Source organism: Embiotoca jacksoni, unplaced genomic scaffold (assembly GCF_022577435.1).
Source record: "Embiotoca jacksoni isolate LCO1_2020_lvr unplaced genomic scaffold, fEmbJac1.0.p SCAF_12, whole genome shotgun sequence".
In the NCBI taxonomy this organism is placed as follows: Eukaryota; Metazoa; Chordata; class Actinopteri; family Embiotocidae; genus Embiotoca; species Embiotoca jacksoni.
In genome coordinates, this window is record NW_027185252.1 from 13,679,333 (window position 1) to 13,706,938 (window position 27,606).

General features: G+C 41.7%; 1 protein-coding gene across 2 annotated transcripts in view; it reads left to right on the forward strand.

The window, feature by feature from the left end:
* Positions 1-860: 860 nt before the first annotated feature.
* micu1 (mitochondrial calcium uptake 1) overlaps positions 861-27,606 on the forward strand; it is a 31,663-nt gene continuing 4,917 nt past the window's right edge. The window contains exons 1-10 of one of the 2 annotated variants that reach the window (XM_069144966.1): positions 861-996; positions 5,801-5,965; positions 7,027-7,222; positions 9,104-9,266; positions 11,654-11,697; positions 15,155-15,166; positions 22,917-23,031; positions 24,974-25,056; positions 25,716-25,916; positions 27,330-27,467. In XM_069144966.1, coding sequence (XP_069001067.1) covers positions 995-996; positions 5,801-5,965; positions 7,027-7,222; positions 9,104-9,266; positions 11,654-11,697; positions 15,155-15,166; positions 22,917-23,031; positions 24,974-25,056; positions 25,716-25,916; positions 27,330-27,467 — 1,119 coding nt within the window. In that variant the 5' untranslated portion in view covers positions 861-994. The remainder of the gene's footprint in view (positions 997-5,800; positions 5,966-7,026; positions 7,223-9,103; positions 9,267-11,653; positions 11,698-15,154; positions 15,167-22,916; positions 23,032-24,973; positions 25,057-25,715; positions 25,917-27,329; positions 27,468-27,606) is intronic. The other variant, XM_069144967.1, reaches the window with a different exon arrangement.

Below are 27,606 nucleotides of genomic sequence, written 5' to 3' on the forward strand. Positions count from 1 at the left end.
CAACACTTTACACATTCAAACCATTTTTTTAGATGTTAAATATTTTGTATGTGAACCTATGCCTTACTTTCTAATCCTCATTTTCCAATTTGATATGTGAAACTATCTGTCCTGAAAAATATTTAACAAATAGGTACTAATGCTTTCAGCAATGACCAATTTTATGTCACACATAGGCCTATTATCATATTTATCATAAGAGCACAATGTTTCTACTTTGAGGTAGTTTTAGGTCTTTTGATAAGATGACATATAATGCCCATTGAATCTTTGATGTGCTACTTCCACAGTGATAGCAGCACGGAGATGTTGTCCCCGTCCCACCCCGCTGGCTGCGGAGACGTTGTCCCCGTCCCACCCCGCTGGCTGCAGAGACGTTGTCCCCGTCCGATCCTGCTGGCTGCAGAGACGTTGTCCCCATCCCACCCTGCTGGCTGCAGAGAAGTTGTCCCCGTCCGATCCTGCTGGCTGCAGAGACGTTGTCCCCATCCCACCCTGCTGGCTGCAGAGAAGTTGTCCCCGTCCCACCCTGCTGGCTGCAGAGACATTGTCCCCGTCCCACCCTGCTGGCTGCAGAGAAGTTGTCCCCGTCCCACCCTGCTGGCTGCAGAGACATTGTCCCCGTCCCACCTTGCTGGCTGCAGAGAGGTTGTCCCCGTCCCACCCTGCTGGCTGCAGAGACGTTGTCCCCGTCCCACCTTGCTGGCTGCAGAGAAGTTGTCCCCGTCCCACCCTGCTGGCTGCAGAGACATTGTCCCCGTCCCACCCTGCTGGCTGCAGAGACGTTGTCCCCGTCCCACCCTGCTGGCTGCAGAGACATTGTCCCCGTCCGATCCTGCTGGCTGCGCAGCTGCGGCTCAACACGGAACTGCCTGCTGCTCTCCATCTCTGCAGACAGACGAGGTGAAGACTTGCTCTGAACCGCTTGAAGACAGGAGCATTTTGGACTGACTGGGGTTGTTGTTTTCTCCCCCCTCCCCTCCCCCCGTCGTTAATGTGAGTAATCGTGTCGCCTTTTAGCCATAAAGCAAGTTTTTTTTTTTTTTTTATTGTGTAGCTCATCGATGAAAACAGCAGCTCCGCGAGCTAACACTTCACATGTATCCTGACGTTTACTAGCTAGCGAGCTAGTTAGCTAGCTAGCGTTAGCTGCCCTGCGGAACATATTTATCCCACAACTGGACTCGACAGATGAACTCAAGACACGAAGTTAGGAGACACGTGTAGTTTGTCACCGGTAAACAGGCCGTAAACAGGCCGGTCCAACCACGGACTGCTGTCAGTGAACTTCACTTGAGGCTAAAAACAAAACATCGGTGTGTTCACGGTGAACAAGTCACAGACCGCAAATACAAAATGTTCACAACAACTGGAGGTTCAGTGTTATAAACACTAAACCAACAACACCTGAAGCATTATGTTGTTGTTGTTGTTGTTTAAAGCCTTATATGTGAGCCAGTTAACGTTAAGCGAGGTGATTTCGACACCGCGATGGTAAATGTTGATGAGACACCTCGACGAAAATAAATAATAATAATAATAATAATAATAATAATAATAATAATAATAATAATACATCAAAGGTTCAAGTTCTGAATAAAAAAAAAAAGAAGTCCTGCTCAGGGACGTGTAGTCGTATTAAAGGTATTTTGTTTTTGGTCCATCTGACTCGTATGTTAAACATGTCGTCATTAATAGTGAAGCATCAATGTGTCCGTTCCTGTTGTCGCTGCTGCAGGTGGGACAGCTCACCTGACGTGTGACCCCCCCCCCCCCCCCCCCCCCCCCCACACACACACACACACACACACTGCTTTTTGTAAAGAAGACAAAGAGGTTGGAAACGAATGGCTGAATATTGAACAATGTGTTGTGTTTTGCTGTCAGTTGAATGTGGTGGAAGTATAAAGTTTCCCTCTGAAATGTGGTGGAAGTATAAAGTTTCCCTCTGAAATGTGGTGGAAGTATAAAGTTCGCGTGGAAGGGAGGTTCCTCAAAGTTGTACTGAAGTACAGTACTTGAGTAAATGCACTTGCTTGCTTTCCCGCCGGTGATGAGGGCCATATAATCGTATCGGCCACGGTCCACGTGAAAAATTAAGGTTTTTTTTTAAATCATAGGGGTCTGACGAAACTGAGCTGCCATGTCTGGTCCTGACCCTTTACACAATCATGTTGTTGGTTTACCGTATTTGAGTCTCTCTTCTCAGTATTTACCAGGCGAAACACCTTCCGGATCAGTTGTCTGCATTACGCACAGTTCGAACACTTGTGTTTAAAAAGCTGATGCACCAGTTGGACAGTGGAAAATGGCTAATTATCTTGTGAGTCACCACACTGTCAAAAGGACAAACCTTTGAGTGTCCTTGTCTTTTGTTGGCCTGTCTTGTTTAGTTAATGAATTAACTTGTGAGAAAAGTTGTCAGAAGTTGTGACCAAGTTACAAATAGATAGATAGATAGATAGATAGATAGATAGATACCTACCTACCTACCTCTGCAATTTGTAACATTTTCTAAGTTGGTGACTTTTGCTTTCAGGAGACACTGAGGCAAACATCCAAACTATTTTTTTGTCTGTGCTCCTGGTTCTCCTGGCAATAATCCCATCTCTCTGTTTACACTGCTTGGAGGCAGAAAACATCCCTGATCAACGAAGGAGCTGCTAAGTTTACTGTTCTGTCAGAGGAATGCTTCACTCGCCTGAACTGAGGGCATAAAACATCATTTTAGTGCCCCGGGCTGTTAAGGTGACACTGCCCTTTCCTTTTCTGTGCCTTTTTGTATTTTAAGGGGTCACTGTGAGGTGAAGGAGAATGTTGATGACTATGAAAAATGTCAATAGACCAGGTGTCTGGTCAGTTCCAGGACTTAGTGTACCTTGTCACCAGATTTAATGGGCTGATTTTAGGACAGGCTAAACTGAATGCTTTTAATGATAAGGACAATTATTGTATTTCAATTCTTAAGGGATACAACCAGAGACATCCATAGGAAAATCGAGGTTGCATGCTCCTTTCTATCTGGAAGACAACATCAGATCTATAATATAGAGCTACTTGTGTGTGGTTTGCAGTGTCGTTAACACATGCTTTGTAGGGTTTAGCGATCTGATCAATGTTGGATAATGACATTTCACCTTCCCCACATGTATTTCAGTGAATTACAAAGGGTCTCACTTGTCACGACACTTGAAAACAATGACATCATTGGCCCAAACGGGGCAGCTGGTTATGGCGTACCCATGGTTAATTAGAAAACAAGAATATAAACAAATAATTATTTCGTGAATATTCTGTAAAACTTCCTTAGCATTGGAGAGCCTCCCAATTTCACACGACAAAATTCAATTAGATTGAAGAAATAAAAGTAGGTTATTTCACAACCTGAAGCAAACGTGTCCATACCACATAGTCATGAATCGGAAGCAAATTTGGATCTGGCTGTTCCTTTATTCTGTGAAACCGTTCAGTACAGACGAGGAGGTTTTAGCAGTAGGGAATAAAAAAGTTCTGAGAGGAGAGCATTGGTGTGTCCCAGCTGTAAAAACGAATTTTCTCTGCAAACTCTAAACCTCCCAAATGGGGATTTCACAGATCAAGGATAACTTTACCTTTGAAAATGATATATCTTTACACTAGCCTAAATGAGGTGTCCTCATCTGGCAGCTCGGGGTCAAAGAGATCAAGAAAAACAAATCTCTGTTTTATGATTGTCCCTCTGAATTGTCTTTTTAAGGCTCATCTGGCATATGTCTGTGCCTGTGTCATGCATTTCATGAGTCAGAGATGAAAAAAAGAGACCATTGAACATAAAATCTCTAAATACATTAGAAGCAGATCTCAAACAGGCATTAACAGATTCTCTCACAATAGCATGTGAGAAATTATTAATTATATATTTAGTTTTGTACAAAAATGGCTCATTGCTCTGGTCAAAAGGATTTAGTTTCAGCATGAGCCAAGTCTATTGTTTATGTTTATCATTATTGTTTATGAAGCTGTCTGTAAAACCAGCTACTTTCAATCAGCTTGTACCAGCTTCATAACTTTTTGTCTTCTTGGTTTCTGTAGTCTTTGGTACCAATCTTTCAGCTTTAGGCTCTCGCCCCGTCCACAGAAATAGTCTGTATGCTTACTACGCCCCTCAGTCTCATTGTCATGGGCTACTGAACACTCCAATTAGCATATGCCATGTCTTCTGTTTTTTCCTTTCTGTTGAGTCCGTTTTACAATTGTTGCCTGAATTGTTAATAGGATATTGACAGGTGGTAGCTTTAGGCCTCAGTGGAGTGAACTACTTCTATCATGCAGTTTGAAAAGTGCCCACACGGGAACTACAGATACACACCAGTAGGCCTTTTCTTAATTGTTAATCATCTTTCCGTGACATTGAAGAATTAAGCAAGAGTATGGTTGAAAATGAAGTTCTGAGGCTTAGCCGCTCGGGTGGCAATTAAGTTTGTTGCGTGAGGAATCCCTGACATTTCTGCATGGACTGTTGAAGGTACAGGTTTGCCTGTAGTTCAGTGTGAAGACAGATCCCAAGAGTGAACTGCCATTGTCCTAAGCTGTGCCTCTTAAGATGAGTGTTAATTAGTTTTTTGGTCAAATTCTTCAAGTGCCTACCTCAGACTTCTGTGGCTTATGATTGGAGATGGAAAGTGCTCAGTGCAGTGGTAGCTGTATGCTAGCTTCATGATGTTCAGGTGATATGTTCTGCAGTTTCCGACAGTTTTATTCTTTGCTTCCCTATTTTTTTGCCAAAACAGGGTCTTTTACAGAAATAAATATTTGTTTTGCCATCAAATGCTGGACAAATTGAAATTGCAAAGGGGCAATCTTTGTACAATAGCGCTGAAACACTACTGATTCAAAGCCTGGATACTACTGAAGACATCAAAATTGTGAAATAACATGAACAGAATCCTGCAGTAAACAAAAAGTGTGAAGCAAAATATGTTTCATATTTTAGATTCTTCTTTTGCTTTGATAACAGCTTTGCTTGGCATTCAGCTCCCACATATGCTCTTCACTTGTTGGCTGCTTTTCCTTTACTCCGCAATACAGCTCATTCCAAACCATCTCAATTGAGTTTAGGTCCAGGTTTGATGCAGCACTCTTTCACTTTCTTGCCTGGTCAAATAGCCTTTATGTAGACTGAAGGTTTGTTTATCACAAATGACTCAAGTGCAAACCAGATGGGATGGCGTGTTGCCTCATAAATTTGTGGTAGCCATTCTGCCTTAAATTCTGACAAAATCGCCAACAGTATCATCAACAAAGCCCTGTGACACCATCACATCTCCTTTATGCTTAATGATGAAAACCACACACGTCCTGTTGGAACCATAAATCTCAAACTTGGATTTATCAAACCAAAGTACAGATTTCCATGTTCATTCCCTGTGTTCCTTGGCCCAGGAATTGGGATCTTGTTATTGGTCTCCTTGAGCTGTATCTTTGCAGCAGTTTCACCATGAAGGCCTGATTCACACAGTCTCCTCAGAACATGTTGACATGTGTCTCCGACTTCAGCTCTGGGAATCACTGATATGGGATCTAATCCGAGGTGCCCTCAAACTGGTAGTTCCTGAGGCTGATAGATGAAAATGGATGTGATGTCAGCTTTACACACTTTGCACACTAGTTCATTAGAGCTAACACTTTTGTGTAGAAAAATAAAGAAAAACCTTGCAATGAGTAGGCGTGTCAAATCTTTTAACTGGTTCTGTACATATCACTGTCATGTAAGAGAGTCAGCTGTCTGTCTTACCACAGCTTTACTCTATTCCCTCTGCAGGATGTTCCGCTTGCGGGCATTGTCCGCAGTCTCGGTGGGCCTAGCGCAGTTGTCCCGGCCTTATCACAGCGGGGCAGCGCGAGGGTCGGGCCGGAGGAGGCTGATGCTGGCAGCCCTGGCTGGGGTAACTGGTATGTCTGCTAGTGCTGGACTGCTCTGGACAAGGTAGGACTGGGCCCATAAATACACCTTTGTACATCTGTACTACTGAGAAAATAATAATGGCACTCTTTATACTTCATTTCAATTCAAAAGCATTACATTTATCTCTCAAGGGGCAATTTGAAGCAAGCTGGTTTGTAAATAGCCATGTGATTGACTGACGGGCTGTTATGGGCCTGCCTCTTGTCCAATGTCATTTGGGATTGGCTCCAGGCTCAGTGTTGCCGTGATATTCATTCTTTATTTGTCTTTAAAGCTGCATTTTTATGGATTTCCTGCCACATCAAAAAGATTCTCCTTGAATGACACGCCTCTCTTTGGACTGTGTCCTCTTGTGTCTTACACTATTAGTTGCAAGGCCCTCTATTTGATGTGGTCCACAGTAAAAGAGCAGACTTTTATGTACTTTAGATTGAGTAAACTAGGATTTGCTTGGAGTGCAGTGATCAACAGCATTTTTGACTTTCAAGCACATGCCAAATTAAATTTCCCAAGTCACAATATTTTTATGGCTATCCATTACTAAGGAGGCTGGTGTTTAGTTAAAGCAAAGCAGTTGAGAGCGTGTTAACGTGAGGGCTCTTTGGGGACAGAATCACTGGGCTGCAGGAGGCAAAGTGATGGATGGTGCCTCAGGGCATATGAGACAGATGGGATGAGACCGTTCCAGGCCTGCACCTCAAACCTCATTCTCCTTGTGTCTCATTAAATTGAATTATTCAGCCTGCCCCAGACAGACCCAGCTATTTATTATTATTATTCCAATTTTCAATTTAGTCAGGAAAATGGTCAAGTGGGAGTTTGCCATGGTGAACCCCACCGCATTGCACTGAAAAGCAAAACGCAGTGCAGCACATAATCTCTCTGTTTTATCTGTTTAGTATCCTCGACACAGCACATGCCTACTATAGCTGCAACACAATCTGCTACATACTTCACTGCTTCTACTTGGCACTACAGTTAAACACAAAGTATTTGCAATACTCAAACATCTTGTCAGATAACATAGAAACTCCCCCTCAGGTGTTGATCTGTTTCTAATCTGTGTCTTTGTTGAAAACAAGAGCGTACGCAGATGCGGGGCCTTCTGTTCGACACTCTGAGCAGCCAGGTGGAGAGGAAGCGGACTTTGTAAGCGATACAGACTCTGAGACAGAGTCAGAGAAATCGGTGGAGCCCAGCATTGGAGATGAAGAATCAAAGGATGAAGGTGGAGACGGGAAAAAAAAGAAACCACGCTCTGGATTCCGTGACCGCAAGGTAATCAATAACCAATAAACTTTCAGCCATTCAGTCAGTCTCCCATTTAATCCATCTCCAGAATGGTGTTTTGGAAGCCCCCCCCAATCGATGTCCAATATGCAAACGCTAGTATATTTTGACAGGATATTTACGGAGACACACAAAGGTAATCAGCATGCATTTCTGCTGTCATAAACAACCGAAATGTGCCATCTTTATGATTTTATTGCTGTTAATTATGCAGCAGATGACAAAGGACACACAGAAGAAGTGCAAAGGCTCTTTGATTTGATGCCAAATAAACACAGTTAGTTGCTCAGAATGTTATTGGAGAGGAGAAAGAAGAAAGGCTTTAAACAATTGAGGCCCTTTCTTTTTAATAGAATGTGATGCAATGGTACAGGTACATCTGACTTATGGGTGTCAATGTAAAAATTGCACAGTCACTCTAGTCTCAGCAGCAGCCTCTGTTGAAAGCACATAGATGTCTAGAGAGTAAATTAAATCTGAGACTGTCCTTTAAGTGGTCCTTTGTTGATGGAGTTCCTCAGCATGTATTTGTGGGGATCTACTTAAACATTAAACATAGTTTGTTTTAAGAACTCAGATTTTGAGTTTCTTTGTCCTTCTGTGTTTTTTTCATAGCTTTCTTTTAAAGGTGATCAGGACCTTCTAAATAATATCAACTAAAATGCTAAATTATGCAGCAAGAGGGAATTTTAACTCCAATGTTTTTTTTTTTTAAAAATTCAGCGCTTTCCCCATTCTTACTTTTAAACTGATTAGCACTTCTGTCTTAGATGTGGCACAACAGTCTTTGAAAAAATTACTGGTGTAACTTGAATTTCACCTTCCTGGTTGATTATGTGCATTTCCTATAATGGCAAGAGAGAGAGCCTCAATGGTTGAAAGCTAGAAAAACCGGAGTCTCCATCAGTGTGGGTGATGCTAAGATCAGTAGATTGTGAATCTGAGGAGATGAAAGCAACAGAGAAAGGAAAGCGTATCCGAGACTTTCTGCCAGTCAGGCTCTCCAACATTTCAACACAACTGTCCTCTAACTTCTCATCCATACACAAGTGCCTCCTGGTGATATCCCCAAAGACCATTAAGGTCTGCTAAAGAAGAGGAACCAACCCTGAAGCATGTAATCATAGCTACAAACTTGAGAAGGGAGTGTAGTTTAATAAAAGTCTGTGTAGCTCTCTCTCACACTCTCGCTCTTCAAATTGATCCTGATAAAAGCCTCAAAATGTTGTAGATGTAAAATGTGTTTTACTTTTTCCACAGGGAGTTTCTGGAGTACACGCAATCATTCAATACCACAATAAATGACCAGCTGTGTGGATTACAGCTGAACACAGCCTCTAAACACACACCGCTCTATCAATTTCAAAGCTTTGCGGCAACTTTTTGAAACTTTCTGCTGAATAGTAGTCAGCATGACAAAATAAATATTGACTTGGCTAATGTGAGCTGAATAAATTTGTTTCATATTTCCCAATAACAGCACAACATACCGGTAGTGCCATGCTGAAAGTCTGTTGTTCTTACGTGTGGTCTCCTCAGGTTTGTGGCTTTGACTACTCTGCAGTCTCCTCTCATGTGAACCAGTCAGTCAGATTGGCCCTGAAAACACTTGCTTTCCTGTTTAGATCAGGTGGAAGTTGAGTCAGGAAGCTAATAGACCTCCTCATCCAGTTTGGCAACTTCCTGCTGCCACCTACTTCTTCTGGTCACTTCACTCCCTCTCTTAACTCTCCTTCAGATTTATTTACCTTGCTTACACACATGAATGCTTGTTCTTTGATCCTGTTGATATTCAGGTGTATAACACTGGTGTTTGTGCTTAATGTGTGAAACGTGTGTCATAAATTGTGCTTCCTGTCTGGTTGGCAGGTGATGGAGTATGAGAACAGGATAAGGGCCTACTCAACTCCAGACAAGATTTTCCGCTACTTTGCCACGCTGAAGGTCATCAGCGAGCATGGGGATGCTGAGGTTTACATGACGCCTCAGGACTTCATACGCTCTATCACACCTAATGAGAAGCAGCCTGAGAGTGAGTTTTCTCTCTTTTATCTCGTTCCCCTTTGCAGTCTTTTAACAGTAAAGTAATTACACCCCACTCCACTTCTGTTTTATGATTTTACTCCTTTTTTATTCCTTAAGTGTGGCCCTGTAAATTCAAGTAAATGTTGTGTATGGTCCTGCCCCTCGTGTGTAATTTTAGCCCCCGGCAGTGTGACAGTACATTCTGTACATGCAGGTTGTTTGTGGTCATCACTATCCAGGGTGAGAGGTTTCCAGAAAGCAGTACTGAGATCATATCACTGGTACACCATTACCCAACACATCCTTCCTCTTTCGTGCTCCATCCAGCTACAAGGACACTTGGTACACGCTTAGCAGCGCTGAACTTGCGACAGTTCATGGCATAGCGATACCACTGACTATAAAGTACAAGGGGGGAGGCGAGGCTGTCCGATCACGCTGTGTTGAGGGAATCGCGACACAGCAGTTGGTGTATCAATTAACGGGTTTAAACCAGAGCAGATCTCAGGCGTCACACATGGTGCCAGTGAGACATTTGATCTCCATGGGAGGGTTGTGAAGGCAGGGAGCTTAACTTGGCATACACGTGTTTCGGCACCGCTCATGTCTTTAAGTGTCATTATTATTCAGCACTAAAATTCAGTTAGATTTGTGTGGCATTTTATTAAATGGGAGTACATTAGCTTCCATCACACACTCGCAGTTTAATTCTCAGTGTGTCTGTTACTTCCAGAGCATTCATTCACAGCAAATGAGTCAAGCCTGCAGTTAACACTTAATAAGGACTTATCTGGACCTGCCACGTATGTGCTGCCTTTCCCGCTCACCTCAGCATTTCCATCTGTTCATCATGTTCAACACTTGGCCCCCACCGGCCTTCTATTCTTAGACCTTGCAGCCTTCCTCCCCACATCATGATTCCCCGGCTTCTCCTTTCTTTATCCCGTCTTTTACCCTCCCAAACTGGAAATAAAGTACACAGGAGCAGAGCTCGGTTGGATAAAAGAAGATCTAGCAAAGCAGATGATAAGAGAAAACTGGGGTTTCTTTCAAAGACAGACATTTTAGTCTCTTCTCAAAGCCCCCAACCCAAGTGAGCTTAATCAACAGACTCCCAGACCAGTCAGGGTAAAGTCTCAGTTGCTGATGACAAACTGATGCATTAGTCTGCTTTTATTGTTTTAATCCTCAGCAGACTTTTTTGCCCCACTGATGATGATGAGGTATCCACAGTCTTGATAAATGGATAAAACAAACTGTGTCCCACTTTAGAGACTAGAACCTTAGAAGGTCATGGTTTGAAGCAATCCTTAAATCTGACAGGCTAGCCTGACAGAAGCCATTACATTTGGTGCTTTCAGGTGTTCCTTATCCTGGCGTTGAGTTAAAATGAGAATTTTATGGGTCGACCCAGTGATTTAGTGGTTAGGGCGGTTACTCACATGGGTTAAAAACACCATAGCAGCTGAGTCTCTGGCTGGCAGACCTTTACTGCATGTCATTCTCCTGCTCTCCAACACATGCCCTGTTTATTTCTACTGCACTGTCTAAATAAATGTAAACCAGCTGGAAAAGTTGGGAGGTTATTCGCAGAGGTCTTGGTTGTGATTAGGTTTCCGGAAATACAAGTGAAGCGAGCTTCAAATGAAATGATCCTATTCGCTTTGTTTGTGTACATTTTAATGAGTTTCTAATCCTACTCATCCTAAAGTTGATCTGATTTGAGACTGTTTTGACAGGTTCGTGTGCAACTTGTATATTTGATTGAATTTAGCAAAAAGCGAAGAAAATCACATTTAATGTCATTCTTACCGAGAGCAGAAATGTTTTTAACAACAAAAAGAATTGATGACTGTTGCACAAAAAGACAGGACATATAAATGGAGTATAATAAACTTATACACCAGTGAAGGCTACTTATTTTTAACTGATCTATATGTGTGCTTCACTGACATGATTGTTCATTGTGTTAGCATGATATTACATTGATTTCTACTAAACCCAAACACCATGAGATACTCATTCAAAGATATTGTGTATACAAATACTGCATATTGTTGATCTCTGTGCTGCTGACCTGGATCTAAAAAAATTTGTCCATGTTGGAGAACTGCATTATAACTGATGATTGGGACAGTCAAAGCTGAATGCTGATGATTGTTTATTTTAAAGAATGGCAAAATGGAAATGAGTTGATAATGACTATTATTAATCTCTAGCACGTCATTGATTACCAGAGGTTCAGAAATGACACCAAGTAAATATAATCACTCTGCTTCATGCGAGGCATACATCTTGTTGTGCCTGTTTATGTAACTAGACTGCCTCACATCCAGTTTGTCTGAATATTTCTGTCCTAAACTGCACATCTCTGTTTATTTATATATTTTTCAGATCTAGGCCTGGATCAGTTCATTGTAAAGCGCTATGATGGGAAGGTAAGAAGTGTGTCTTGGTTGTAAAAAGAATAGAGGATCAACTTAGCTATCATGGAGGAGAGCAACAATTAATTGTATAATTCTTACTTAGTTTAATCTCTGGTTCATGATATCTGTTTAAAGTAACTAATGTGGGATTTTCTAAATACACTGTAGCCAAATTAATATGGCATTTCCCCAGAAAGCTGTGTACTAATAATATTTTATTAGTTTATTTCTTTTCCCACAGCAAGCCAGTCTATCATAAGGGTTTATTCCCCAGAATGACCAATGTGTAAAATGGCTTAAAGAATCAGTTCATCCAAAATACAAAAAAAAAAGAATGTTTTGAGTTACTCCATATCCCCACTGTGGTGTCTGGCCATGCAGATAACTTCAATTTAATGTGCCATGGTTTTACGATATCCGCCCCTGAAACTTCTGCTGCTACCCCCAAAACAATAGAGGTGTTAATGTGCCCGACAGTACTGAAAAATATTGTTTGAAAGCCTAAGAGTAGTCTTCCCAGAAAAAAATATTATAGTTACTCTGGACAATCTCAAAATTGACTTTCCAATATTATCACCATTTTACATATGAATTTTTTCTTGAGTAGAAAGCAATTCAAAGTCAACTCAACACACAAAAATGAATGCAGACTGTTTAGTAAAGTTATCGTTTCAGAATCTTGTCAGAAATCTGCCATTTAACAATCAAAATATTGATCTGATTTTCATACAGAAAAGAAAAAGCACATGATTATTCGTCTTTATAAACCAGAATCGAGGAGATCAGTTCTTGACTTTGGGCTTTAAAATATGGAGACACACAGAAGGAGCTAAAAGTGATGTTCTGAATAGGTCTTATTTCAGTGTAGTAGTGTGAAATGGAAATACAAGTCAAATACACTCGGGCAGAAAAATAATTAGGTTCAACTCCCAGGTTAACTTATAGATGGATGCGTTGCTTATCAGCACCACGGTAACTTTTTGTGTACATACAAGTGGATCAATAGAGCCAGAATTATGTATAAATGGAGGTGATAACTCGGCACTGTGGAAATATACAATAAATCTGAGCTGTGTAAAAGATGGCTTATGGAAGGAGATAGAGGTGAAAATGGAAAGCAGCATTACGTTCAGCAAAGAAGGCAAAAATGAATAACAAAAATTCAAATACTACATTAACGACCACCATGATAAATTTAACTTATATTTCTGGGTCCATAAGGTTTGTTTGTGTATTCTCCTTAATTTTGTTGATTGCTGGCAAAATGTGCACAAGTTTGTTGGTTAATGTTTTATTACATCAACAGTCAAAATAGTGTTTTGTAATAATGTTGTTTTCTCATTGACAATACCCTGTGCATTTTGCTTTGCTTATTGTCTTTGCTTTGAGTACTCCTTTTCTGTCTGCTTTTCAGTCTGCTTCTGAACCATCAACTAATAATCTAAGTCATTTGCTTTCCAAATGTTGATAAAACTCTATGGGTTCTGAAGAAAGTTTCAAGAGCAGGGAAGAGAAATTACAGCATATTTTTTTTCAACCTATATATCCCTGCCTTCAGTCTCAAGGCATCCACTTAATTTAACCTAAAAAAAAAAAATCCTTTAACAAAGCACCTCCCCACTTTAAGAGGAACTGTAATATGGACATGTGCAAAGTGGGCCTGCCCACTGTATAATGACCTATTTAAAGACAATGACTTTTGATGAACCTTAGACCGGTTTTGCCCCCATGGCCACAGACTGACTTAAAGGTGCCAGTGTGTGTGCTCTAAATTATTACATTTCTCTGGTCACAGTCAGGATAAAAGAAGCTATAAATATATCATAAATCACCAACATCATTGCTTTCATTATTGCTTTCCTTGATATTGATTTGACCATTACTGCCCTCCCACAGACTGCAGGGAGCATCTCTCACACCCAGTAGCTCATTCATTTAATATTAGCTAATCATCATTGTGATAATTGTAGTTTCTAACCTCATTACAAAATTCATCAGCCCTCAGGTTGGAATGAGTTTCTACCTAATCTCCATTGTATTCGGATGAACCACACCAAGTCAGTGAGGCCAAAGAGAGACTGCGATCCATTTATTTTGCACAAGTCTCTTCTTTTAATACCTTGTTTGCTCCGTCTGCAGTTCAGTTTTGCCAGGCTTTACACATTTTCTGAACTTTTACTCAGTCCATTAAGTAAAGAGCCCAGGCTGTACATTAATCAAAAGTAAATGTGAAATTCTGTGGCAGCCAAAATCAAAATGGAACACTCTTCATTTATGGCCCTTGTCTACTTACGTAAATGCCATCCCTATCCCTGGTCCTCGTGTTTCTATTATTTGTCAGTCAAATCTCTGGACAAATGACTTTCTGATACTGTATTTAGCTTTGGTTGTCCCCTGAGATTTTCCTGTCATGGTCAGAGTGGCCCGAGAGCTCCCCTCCCTGTCTGGCTCTGCCCAGAGACACGTGCCTCCTTCTCATTGGTTTAATGGGCACTTCTAGCTAGCTGGAGGAGGAATAAACCATTACTGTTTTTCTGCCAAAAAGCCATGAAATCTAGTTCACATGAAACCAAAACCTGCGAAGAATTAGACCCAGATGAAAGGGCTCCGGCAAGTATAGTGGTGCAGTATCTGTAACATGTAAAGTAACATTAAAGTAACCGAGGGTGTGGGGAAGTGCAAAGGGAGCATTTCAGGTAGGGGTTGGGTGCTAAACTACAATGGGAGCCAAAGTCAATGGCAGAGAGGACGTTATTGTGTGAGAATAACATGAGAGAGAGCTCTTAAATGTGCGTGTCTCACTTCCCATGGTTGAATTTAAAATAGCCAAGCCAGAGATTTGTCACAAGCGTACTGTTGGGCCACGTTGTAAACCTCTCACGACATCCCTCTCTCCGCACTCTCCTGCTAATACTAATCTGTTCCAGGTTCTGTGTGTATGCAAGGCAAACATTTCATGCCTTACATGGTTAACAACTGGTATTCATCAGACTTGTTACTGAAGTCTTTAAATGGGATTGCTCGCATTTGTTTAACAGATTGTGGCATTACACCTTTTCTCTGCCATTAATCCAATGCATCTCTGGGATTTCTCCTCCTACCTTAATCATGTGGGCATGCTTTCAGCTGCCGCAATCTTATGTTGATGTGACCTGACATTGTTAAATATTCTCTCGTGCTCTTATCAGCCATCCTCTTTCATTCACATAACAATTAATCCCTCCATTTTCTCTCTTCCCTTCCTCGTGAATAACCGTTATCCTCAACTCTCCGTTTCCCAACATCCCCACTTTCTCTCTGCCTCTTCCCCCAATCAATCTGTTATCTGATCCCCATTCTCCATCCACAAACTCCCCGTCCCTCCTTCTTCTCCCCACCTTCTCTCCTCCTCTTCCTCCTCCTCCTCCTCCTCCTCCTTTGTCTCCCTCCCTCCTCATCTCCTTCCCGTTCTGACCCTCCCTCTCTGCAGGACTTCTGGCAGGTATGGGGTGTGTGCCGAGCAGCATGTGTGCACCTGAATGAAAAACTGCACTTTGTAGTCACTACCTACTCTCTCTCCTTCTCCTTTCTGATTTTTTTTCTTCCTCTGATGCCTTTCTATTTTTTTCTATCTTTTGATTACGTACTCTCTCACTCCTCTGTAGAGTTATGGAGGAGGGTGTAGATATTCACTGTTGTTAGTTCAGGGGAACGGCTAATGAAGTAGTTCTTCTCTATTTACCACATCTCAGCTTCAGCAAGTGTCAGACCCCTCAGCCTCAGTTAAATTTGCAACCACTACAGGTAGGACAGCAGCCAAACTGTATTTAATGTAGGTATATTTTCTAACAGGAAATCAGTGGACCGCTAATAAAATGCTGAATTTACATCTAGCTTTTCTCTCAGACCGTAAACCTGCTGTATGTGTTGTTCTAAGCCAGAGGGGGGAAGTCAAACCTTTGGAGGTAGAATAAAGCACCACCACTATATATACAGTATAATAAGCAGATTATACCATGGCCATTTAAAGTAGTTGTTACTGATTGGCTGGTCAACAGTACATTCAACTGTACATTACTAAGCAGTAGTTGTGTTACTAACTGGTTTCATTTCAACAAACTTTAAAAAACAACAAAAAAAACCATAAATACATATCTAATTTTGGTTGGTGGCCATGGTATGAGCACAGGAATACACTGACAGATGTCTTAATATGGAAAATAACAGATGTGGTTGAGGAAGTGCCGCTCCACTTGTTGTTATGGTCGTCTCCACCTCTGCCTTGTCTGTTGATTTGATATACCAAGACACCGAAGTCGTTTATTTCACTTGCATAAATGTGTACGGATTTGTTCATTTTACTGCATCCTGGCTTCCAGTAGCACCTGAAAAGGATTTCCTTTACGACACTGCATCAGAGTTGTAATTCAAAATTTTCTGATCGACACATTTATGTGGGTAAGTGTAGATAAATGAGGCCCGGCCTATGAGCCTTATCTTCTCAGTGATTTGGCCTTTAAGCAGGTCTGAATGCCAGTCAGGATGATGTGATATGATAAGCACAGAAAGGGCAGGTTACAACCTGTTCACCGTATAATGACGGGGAGTGTCTGAAACTGAAATGTGCACACACCCCATTGTGTGCGCACTTTGATCAAATATGCAAACTCACACTCTGTATTGTTATAGGACATTGTGTTGAAGACCTTCCCAGTGCCCTTTGTATAGCTTGTTGAAGGCAGCTGCAGGCCAAGCCTTCCCTGCTGAATTATTGAAACTATACTTTGCCTCGACAGGGTTTATTAAACGCTGCAGCACTGCTACATAATTTACACTAAACTGGTCACCCCCCCCCCCCCCCCCCCCCCCCCCCCCCCCCAAAAAAAAAAAAAAGTATAGTTCACATAGACTTACATTTTTTGGAGAATGTCAAGTCTTGCAAAGCTGAGGTGCAGCGAGCAGCCAAAATTTGTAATTTATAAAAAGTATTGATCAATGCCAAATCATAGCAGTGCTGTTCCCCTGCACTCCCTCTGTTTCATCTTTTCATTTCTTCTGAGATATCAGCTATAGCTTCCCACATGCTTTGGCGCTCTAGCTGTTTTCCCAGCATGCACTGCTCTATTGCCTGTGTCTCAGAGACAGTAGCTGGTGGTGGCGCCCCCTCTATCCGCATGGTGGCATCACAGGGTGGTTTTGGACCCAGGAAATTGCTCTGTTAGCTAACGTCAACGCTGTATTGATGTGCTTGATAGCCTTCACAAATCCATCCTCTGGAGTGTCCGGATGTCAGTGCTGCATGATTTCTATAGAGCATGATTTAGAGTTACTGAAGGCAGGACTTTGGTCTGTGCGTCTGAAATGTATCCAAGTTGTTCCTACATGCTGTGGCCCTCTCCTCTCCTTACGAACAGTAAAGCCACACCATCTTCTCCGCGACCTGCTACGACTGGGAGCAGACACCTGTCACTCAGAGGGAGTGTGGACGGGGCTGCTTCAGTGAAAACAAGCAACTTGTCACACTAACTCTTATCATGTTCACCCTTTCTGATTTCACAGGAAGGTCCCAGGGGCTGCTGTTTGGACTGCCAGATCTCTCTCTTTTTTTTTTTTTTTTCTATTTTCACACCGTCTCCAACTCTCACATGCCTTCTCTAACCTTTTTGTCTGTTTTGGTGTCTATAAAAGCTCACACATAAACACACAGACACAAATCAAATCCTGTCTTTCTGTCCCTCTTTTCTCCTCTAATCTATTCGAGGTTGGATTGTCTCCAAACCTGGTCAGCTAATTCGGTTCCCTCTCACCTATTCTGAGACAGCTGCCGCTCCTCAGCGAACAAATTGTATTTATTGAGTGTTCCACATCAGCACCCATTATTCTGAATGCATAATTACAAGTTATTAACAGTACACCTGCTTTGCGGTTACCCCTGAGACTAGAGGTGGAAAGCTAATACATTAATGTTCTCTCCATCCACAAACCTGTCTGCCCACTCACAGACTGTGCAGTTTTGATTTGAAGGTTTCACATACAAGGAGAAAGTGCTCACTCTGGACCACTCTGACGGTTACGCATGTGTGTATATTTTCTGTGGCCAAGTACTCAGTATGCAATCATGTGGTGTTTGGAGTTTGACTGGAGACCGTGCCCTGAGTGCAGCACAGAGGAAGTGCACTTACACACTGTCAGATCTTTCAGCCACCATTCAGAAATCTCAGGCTTGGACCCGGGTTCACTTTACCATCAATCAGGTCGCTGGGAATTCTGTCCCCCCTCAAACACATCTTTTGTTGTAAATGCCAAAGTAACAGTAATCCCCGAGCTAGCACATCACACAAAGAGGCACAAAAGACATGAAGGTACTCATTCATTTTTAATGCATTTCTCGCCCACCTTCTGCCTCTCTTTCACTCTTTCTGCACTCTCCCTGTGTCACACTGTACATGACTCTCGTTTTGATGCCTCCGCACCGGAAACATCATGCTTTCAGTTGTCTGTCCTTATGACTATATGTCCGTCTCATTCTTGTGAACGAGATATCTTAGGATGGAATTTCTTTCAACGTTCTTTCAAAGATGAACTGAATAGAATTTGATGGTCAAAGGTCACTGTGACCGCACAAAACATATTTGTGCCCATTAGTCAATAATTGTGGCATAATTTAATACAAATGTTTAATTGAATAAAATTAATCGGTTATGACATTTTTTATCCCCCCAAAAAAATCAAAGGCAAATTCACTGTGACGTTATAATGTTCTGCAAAAACACTTTTCTGGCCATAACTTCAGAACAGAAGGGGAGATTATCAGAATCAACTTGCTGTTGTTCTATCAGAATTGGCTAAACATTTGAGCACATAAAGAATTTGACTGTTTTTTGTTCCTACAAATTTACACACCAGATACACAGAAGAACAAGAATATTTCATAAATCATAGATGTAAACTACACCTTGACTGGTCAATGGAGGCATCCAACTGCGAGGCAGTAACCAGTAAATCCCCAAACCCCAGTAGTTCTGTTGAGACTCACCTGTGCCAAAGATGAGAGGTCACATGGAGACAGGCGTCACTCAAGCGCAAACACTCTACACAACCATGAAAGCAAAGACAAATAAAATGGGATGAAATTCCCCGTCTTTGCAGGCTGAGCTTTTCATCTTCAGAGGCAGATCTCAGCCTCGACCCATAAATTCATCTTTTAGTTGTAGCACTCTGAGCCTTAGAAAAGTCATTGTATCTTTAGTGAGATAATTAATATTTTAAAGTTTGAACACTGTGTGGCTTTTGTCCCATTCTTTGATCATTCTCTTCCCTCTTCCTCTGTTATCGGGGTGACCGCAGCTGCAGTGTTGGACAGGGTAACAGATCGTATCAATAACAAAGCACTGCAGCCGGTGCAATGTTATTAGAGCGGGCCAAGTCTAAGCCGCAATCAGCTCCTAAGCCAGGTACCTAGATACACAGCGATGGTGAAGTCGTGTAACCAGCAAGAGTAAAACTAGTGGGAAATGGATAGGTGGCAGATTACTTATTTTTAGTATCTAAATGTCCATGTATTTAAATCAGTCACTTCAGCAGCAGCCCGTTTTATTTTATTATGACATGATGACACTAGATTCCTGAGATGCGAGCTTTTCATCAGCACAGCAGTGATGTAATTGGACACATTAAAACCGCAGGGCCATGTGGTTGATTTGATTATGTAAAATTGTTCATATTATATATATTGGAAGTAACCGGGAGCTAATGTGGAGATGATTTATTGAAGTTATGATCATTTGTTGAGTCAGAGGTTGTTGATGAAAGTTAAGGTACATAAATCTACAAGCAAAACAAATCCTTAGTTTTAGGTTTAGCAATAAAATAGACAAATCTACAGAGCTTTTTTAGTTTCATCGATGTCACTTTTTAGTGGCGTGCTTAGAAAGTGTTTCTGACCCACTCATGTGAAATGAGCAGAAATAAATTTAGCCCTTTGCGTGCATTCCTCTGGCTGTCGCTTGACATGTATGGGTCTCATTTGTTGGCTTCTTAAAATTACCCTTGTTGAAATTTGTGCGGGGCATTCATTGGACTATCCTTTAGCCTAGTGCACTGAGAGATTAGCCCTGACCAAACCTTTAACCCTGTTTTTGTGTGTGTGTGTGTGTGTATATGACAGCAGTACATTTCACTGCCCTGCCGCCAGCACCACCCGGCCAGCAGCTCTGTCAGCACTGTGTTTCTGCCTCAGCACACAGGCTAGTTGGGGTATTCAGTTGGTCATCTGGACACAGCCCTTGGCCTTGGCCACAGGACTCGGCCATAATGTAGCTAACACATGAAGACACGTATGAACACATGGCCAGGCTCAAAGCAATGATTCAAAAAGAAACGATGCTCTCTTTTACACAGACAGCTACAAAGTTGACACTGATTAGCAGACATGCAGACGAATGAGGTGTGAGCTGTTAATTAACTCTAGTGCTGCAGCAATTAGGTTTATAGTCATTTGAAGATCAGCACTTTGGGAACAATCTGCGATGAGGCTTAAATACTGAATCAAAGGTATTTGGGATCCTTTTAGTTACTGCAGCAGCATTTGTTATAGGCATAATGTCCTGTAAGTTGATGAGTTCAAGCTGATGAGACGAGCCCTGTCTGGGGAATCGAGTGGCTTAATAGGTATGTCGTGTCGATACAACTTTTTGCTGTTTATCTGAAGTATATATGCATTTTTGTAATGTTGAGTGGCTTGTAGGTGGAGCATATCCTAAGTCAGAGGGTGCGGTTTGCAGCAGTGGCAGAAAGAGGGATGATAAAACCGAAGATGAGGATGATCTTACAACTGAGTCACAGGCTTCATGGGAAAAAAAAGCCAACAAGAATCATGCAGCACAGCTTATTATACACACTGTCATACGTCTGTGTCTGCTTAAGAGAGTGAGAACTGTTACATCATTGGGAGTTCGAGGAATGTACAGAATAACAGCACACTGTGTGTGTGAGAAGATCCGGAGAGAGAGCTTTGTTGTGAGGTCATTGTCAGTGAAGCCTGAGGCTCTAGAGTGGGATTCTAAAAGAGAGAAATATGCTCTCTTCTGTCTGGGACACAGGCTACATCAGAGTAGACAAAAAAAAAAATCTCTGGAATTTTTGGTTCGTTTGCCCATGTGCTCTCTAATATCTTTTTTTTTTTATCCAGTGAACATGCTATTTCATTGCACTCTTTGGCCATTACATTTGGATTTGTTTCCCTTCAATGTCCTTTAGGCTCTTCTGTGGGCTTGTTTTTGTCCTTGACTGAGGACACTAAAAAAAGGGAGTTAATAATAACTAATGTGCTCTGTGCTTCTGTTCTGATCATTATAATGAGGTCCAGTGTGTTTATGTCTCTTGTGTGTGTATAGCTGTGTGGGGAGGAGGGGAGGGGGGGCATTAGTGCGTGCTTGCCCACTGAAATATACGCTCATGCAGTTACGTGTGTGAGTGTCCTGTTCCATGGACCGGCATTAAGACTGTCTTCTTCCAAACCAAAGACTCAAAACCAACCTCCTCTACTTTCACCCCTCTCGCTTTCTCTTTTTAGTCTTTCTTAATTTAATATGCACATTCTAGTCCCTAATAAACACCCTAGAAATCTTGAACTATTAACGCGCCAGGGGTCAAAGTTTTGCCTTTTACCGATTATGTGTCTTTGTCGCTTTCTCTCATGTAGCTTCAAAAATAACTTTTCTCACTCTGAACTCCCCTACCTCCCCCACTCCCTTCTCCTATTATACCATTAATGTACAGTAGAAACCATCCATAATAAATGTCAAAGAAAAATCTGCTATTTTCTATCTTTGCATCACTGACTTATAAAAGTCAGGATAGACACAATCACATCACACAGTGATACTTTTTATGAGCTTATATCAATTGTCTTTAGCAGCCATTACAGGAGGAGGGAGTCGGGCTCACGGGGAAATAATGTGAAGGAATTGTTGTGTTATGTAACGAAGGGGGTGCCACCAAATGTTTGTAGTCATATGTTTTTCCAAATTAATTGAAGTCGATGTCCCTCCAAAGTGAGAATATGGGATTAGCTTTCAGTTAAACTGTACTGCATACGACCCTGGCAATGATACCTAATGGATGGGAAAAAAAAACAGTACATGTGCGTACTGTAAATACGGTAGAAGGCAAATCACTATCTTGTCTTGATTCTGCCTAATTTTGTCAGGCATCGTTGTTCATGTACACCAATTGTAATTACAAGCTGTAGAGACCACAAGACATAATGGTATTCTTAATTTTGAGTGGCATCCCCCAATTATCTTGTTTAGAACAAGATGATTTCCTTGTATATGTGTGTGTGTGTGTGTGTGTGCGCGCGCTGAGTGCAACAAGATGAATGCACATGCGTGTCTTTGTCATTTAAGGCCCTGCTTAAGACAGCAGAGGCCACGATGCTCTCTAACCGTTGTTTCTCCTCCCTCCTCCTCCTCTGAAATGGACCTCCTTACAGACGGAGGTAACTCCACGCGGCCTCAGTGTTGGCCCCTCCTCACCCCTCCCACCCACCCCCACTTCTTTAGGCATGCTCTGTCCGTCTTTTTTTGGTGGAGCGTCCTGCTACTGGGACACTGTCTTTTCAAGTCTTTATCACTGAGTGTGTAGCGTGCATGTGATTAAGTCACACACTCATGCAATGCTGTGAATATACACATGCTAAGAGAAAAACATCAAGTTAACTGTGTGTTTGTATGTGTGAAAGAGAGCGAAAGCCACTGTTTAAATGATTTGTATGTAGGGTTGTGTTACATTTATGGTTAATCAATGGTGTGTGTGTTTGTGTTGCAGTCTCTCGTGATGTTTTCCTTCTCTTTATGTCAATTTCACACACTGAGGACAGCCTCTGGTGGATAATGTGTTTTGTTCTCGAACTGACCACAGACTAATTGTTCGTCACTGCCATCCTCACCTGCCTGTTCGGCCTCATGTGTATGCAGCACTTGCATGACTGTTACCGTAACTTCTCTATACTCTGTATCGTCATCCTCATGCACTGTGACTGTTTTTAATGTGTGTGTGAAAGAAAAGTGTGTGTACGTTTCTGTGTTTGAGAATAGCCAGTCTCTGATTGAGCTTCATTCTCAGACACACACATACTTGCTTGCACACACACAGCACCACAGATGTAGAAGCTTTAAGGCTTGTGCTGAGTAATATGAAAGGTTTTTAATATAACTCTTTTCCTCTTTGTGTCCTGGCCTGGTGAGCAGAGGATTGCCCAGGAGAGAGAGAAGTTTGCAGACGAGGACAGCATTTTTTACACTCTGGGAGAGTGTGGCCTTATCTCCTTCTCCGACTACATCTTTCTCACCACTGTGCTGTCCAGTAAGTGCATTGTCGTGCATCGCAGACAGCCTACAAATCAAATGGTCCTTAATGACCCATCCCATTCAATCCCACATCCTTTATATCTTACGCGCTGATCACAAATCGAATCCCAGGACAATCTACTCTGTGTCCTCTCTGCTCTCTGCTTCCTAACTGTATCAGATGGGAAAAAGTGAGAAGGAGTGTAATTTTGTATTACATTTTGCGATAAGCTGTGTCACAATGCTCGCCGCCTGATCAGAATGATCTCCTGTTCAGTCAGTGTTAGAAGTGGCTGCTTCTTTGTAGATGTTGTGTTTCATACAATCAATTCATTTTAGCTGGATTTAGCTTTAATAGGTGGATACAGGGAGTGGATTGTACATTAATGCTTCTGCTCCAAATGTGTCAGAGTTTGTGTTGATGAAAACGGAGCTCGATGCCTTCCTCAGCAAAGGCTGGTGAACTTGTATCCCAAGCTTAGTGAGACCATTTATTATAATCCGTTCATATGGAGAAAGTCTCAGGGGAAGTTTTCAATGACAGTCATTTTTAAGCAGACAAGGCAGGATGCCATATGGTCGGATTCAACCCATTTGACACAGCCACAAAAAGAGTACAAAGAAGGGCATATTTCAGGCCACTAGATGCAGACATTGGTTCAAGCCTGATAGTGGTACATATTTACCCCTTATATGTAGTTGGAGTCCTTTATCAGATATAAAAAGCTAAACTAATTTCTTCAAAGATGTTGGGTGTTTGAAGCGATACATGTTTTTAGTAGTTTATTGTGCATTAGAAATGTGAAGCATTTAAAAGAATTTAACGACATAATGGTTATATAATGTTTTACATATCATTGTTTTGGTGTAGGAATTACACAGAAGAGTTGTGAACACTCAGATGAACAGAGTATAATCTCATAACAATGGCTGTTCTCATAGTCAACATGTTGCCAAGAGATGGACAGTAAAGGAGCGACTTTCAGAAAGCTCAAATCGTTATGGCTCGTTGAAGGATCTCTGAAACAGCAAGGCTCTTGCCGTGCTCCCGGCCAGCAGTGGTGTGCACCTGCCCACAGGTCAAACCATGAACTAGTGACTGCGTGTTGGACTATGTGCTGGAACAGGTATGAACCCTCCTAGCTTGCAGGGTTAGGTGCTGCGTCCCGGCACCAGGTACCACGGGGAACCTTCAAAGGTCTTGTAGAGTCCAGGTCTTGGTGGGTTGTATCTGTTTTGTCAGTCAGTAAAGGACCAAAAGTATATCAGGCCGGTGTGTTCAAAGGGTTTTGTCCTATCAATGTGCAGCCCTTGTATAAATAGGTGGCACACAAAAATGAACAGCACCGTGTAAAAATGTTGAATTTTACCAGTAAAGGTCAAGATAGCTTAATAAGCCAAGACAGAATGAATGCAGAGTATTTCTAATGTGAAAATGTACAAAAACCCCTGAATAAAGTTGTATAAATGGTAGCATGAATTTATAAGTGCTCCATTTGAGATGGAAGTACGGGTATGGAGTAGTTGTAAATGTTAAAATGGCATCACAAAAACAAAAAATTGTACCGACTCTGCTTGTTTGGTTATTAAAGGTGGGTGGTCATTCTAGCCAACCAGAAAATTACACACAGAAACTTTACAGATTGGAAACAATGAAGCAAATGCATATTCAGATATCCCTGATGCAAATTTTGTACACCAGACTAGCTCATATCGACAGTGCTGAGTGTTCCAGCTGTTGGCAGATGGTAGAGCTACTGTGTAGTAATCGTTGTTTTTCCCTTTGTGAGGCCTTCATCTCACCCACAGTGAGGTGATGCTGCTCTAATAAGGGAGTCAGTATTGAACTCTTTAGCTGTTGTTTAGGTTGATCCAGTGTGAATATTGTTTTCATATTGTGATGAAATGATTGGAGATCGTGTCTCATTGTGTGTGTTTTTGTGTGCTGTGCCGTCCAGCTCCCCAGAGGAACTTTGAGATTGCTTTCAAGATGTTTGATCTGAACGGCGACGGAGAGGTGGACCTGGAGGAGTTCGAACAGGTTTGACTTTTATCAGCCAGCTGCATGCCCTACATGCAGCAGTCACACACAGACCCGCACAAAACCAATATATTAAAAGGACAGACGTTCAAAAGAGTCAACCCACGTGTTTGGTCCGTAATTTCATATCTACAGCAGCTTCTGATTGTGTCACTGTAACAAACACTGACAGGTAATAAAAATAGGTTCCACACTGATGTCCACCAATGTGACATTTTCTCAAAGAGAAAAGATAAGTGCAGTCAGTTATGATATCAGTATGTCTACCTTTGAATCTGTACCGTCATATCTGTACCATATTATTCAGATAGATGCCTCTTACAAATCATTATCTATTTCTATTTCATTGATTTAAGTGCTTTGAAATGTGAGTCAGTGAATTGCTCTACAGACAACAAGCTTGTCTAACACAAATCTTGCAGACTTTTTATAATGGGCCTTTGCCTAATTTTTTTTTTTTTTTTTTTTTTATAAAAACAATTTATTTTAAACTTCAAATAGATATATGCATATATATATATATATATATATATATATATATATATATATACACACACACACACACACACACACACACACACACACACACACACACACACACACACACACACACCGTATACTTCAGAAAGCAAAAACGACTTATAAAACTGCATTTGTAGGTCCAGAGCATCATTCGTTCCCAGACCAGCATGGGCATGCGACACCGTGACCGCTCCACCACAGGAAACACCCTGAAGACAGCCGGCTGCAGCTCTGCACTCACCACCTACTTCTTTGGAGTAGACCTGAAGGGAAAACTCACCATTGGCAGCTTCCTGGAGTTTCAGAGGAAACTGCAGCATGACGTGCTCAAACTAGAGGTAATGAAAGAAGAAAGTGACTGAGTGGATGAAGACAGTTTTCATTTCCTGGTTTACCGCACCATTTGCACAGTTATAATTCATTTTAATGTTACCACTTTGCTGTGATCTTAAGTCTTTGTCTTAGATCTCTCCTTTTTGATTAGTGATTAGAGAAAACGAATTTGCATTTTTCTTCTTCTTCGAGAGGGAGGAAGGAAATCTGACTGCCCTTGTTGCATTTTGTCCCTGAGTAAACTTAACAAGTGAACCAAAAAATGTTTCAGTCATTGGAAAAGCAAGGCGGCAGTGACATGAGTGTTTTGCACTTAAAAAAAAAAAAAAAAAAGCTGAGGATGACAAATTCACTTTGTGGATTGTGTGTCAGTACTGGTCAGTGTCACACTCAGTCCTTTCACAGTTGAATATAAAAGCCGTCTTCTGTCTTCTCAGAGTGACATCATGCCTCCACAGTAACAACAACTGATCAGGGTTGTTGAGCATATGGTAACACTGTTAATTACCATAGGAAATGCCTATCTGATACACTGAACCATAATGGGCGGTGCCATCTGAAGCTCAAAGATTAGGATGCGAATCTGAGCATCTGCGAGAAAGAAAGCGCTGTCTGTCAGGTCTTGATGATGCAGCAGTGCTCATTGAAATCATAACACCAGTGATGAGGGTGATGCATTTTAACATCATCTAACATCATTTAATAATCATCTTCCTTGAGATATTTTCTCGTGTTTGTCCTCTTTCTGCTGAGGCTGCAGTTCACCGTGGAATATATTTCACCATTTGTAGCCAATGTTTTTACAGGATGTTTAACTCAATCTTTTACTTATTTTCTCCTGTTTTTGTTACTCTTGTAATAATAATATAATAAGATTTGGATTTTCTAAAGGTGCACTTACTGTCTGTTTTCAATCTGTATTTTCATGCATCGTAAAGAAAAACCTAGATCTACTGTCCTCAATGGGACATTAACCTGATGAAAGGCAGACACTTGGTGTGTACATGAATGGTCATGTTACCCCTGAAATTTCCACTTTAGGCTTATTTGGTGCTTAGTCATGTACTGCCTGCCCGAAGTGCAACAATTACCATTTTGAGAGGTCAACACATTCAGAGGGGAAGAAGGGAGGATCCCTGTGGCTGTCAGACATCCTCAGACATAAATCGGCTGTATTGACCTGACACAGCCGAGGCCCACTGTTGTTCAGCCATCCTCCGTTGGAACATTGTAAAAAAAAAAAATGCACATGCAGATTTAATGTCACCAACGCCAGCTCCAAGCATGATTCAACTTGAAGCTTGACACCAGTATTTACTGTTTCCCATCTCCCCCATGTCCTCCCTCTCCTATTAATTTGTTTGTCCTTCTGCATAGCACTCAATCTCCACCTGCCTCTCTCTCTTCCCTCCCTACAGTTTGAGAGGAATGATCCCTCGGACGGCAGAATCAACGAGAGACAGTTTGGGGGTATGCTGCTGGCCTACAGTGGCGTCCAGTCTCGTAAACTCAAGCAAATGCAGAAGGGCTTGAAGAGAATGTTTAAGGACGCGCAGGTAGATAAAACCGTGTGCCTTTATTCACGCTCGAGTGGCGCTGAGAGATAAGTGATAGGTGCTCTGCAGTTATATATGGGGCTTGATGTTGTGATGTGAATGTTTTAACTAATTGGCCTGCATGGGAGGATGCGTGACA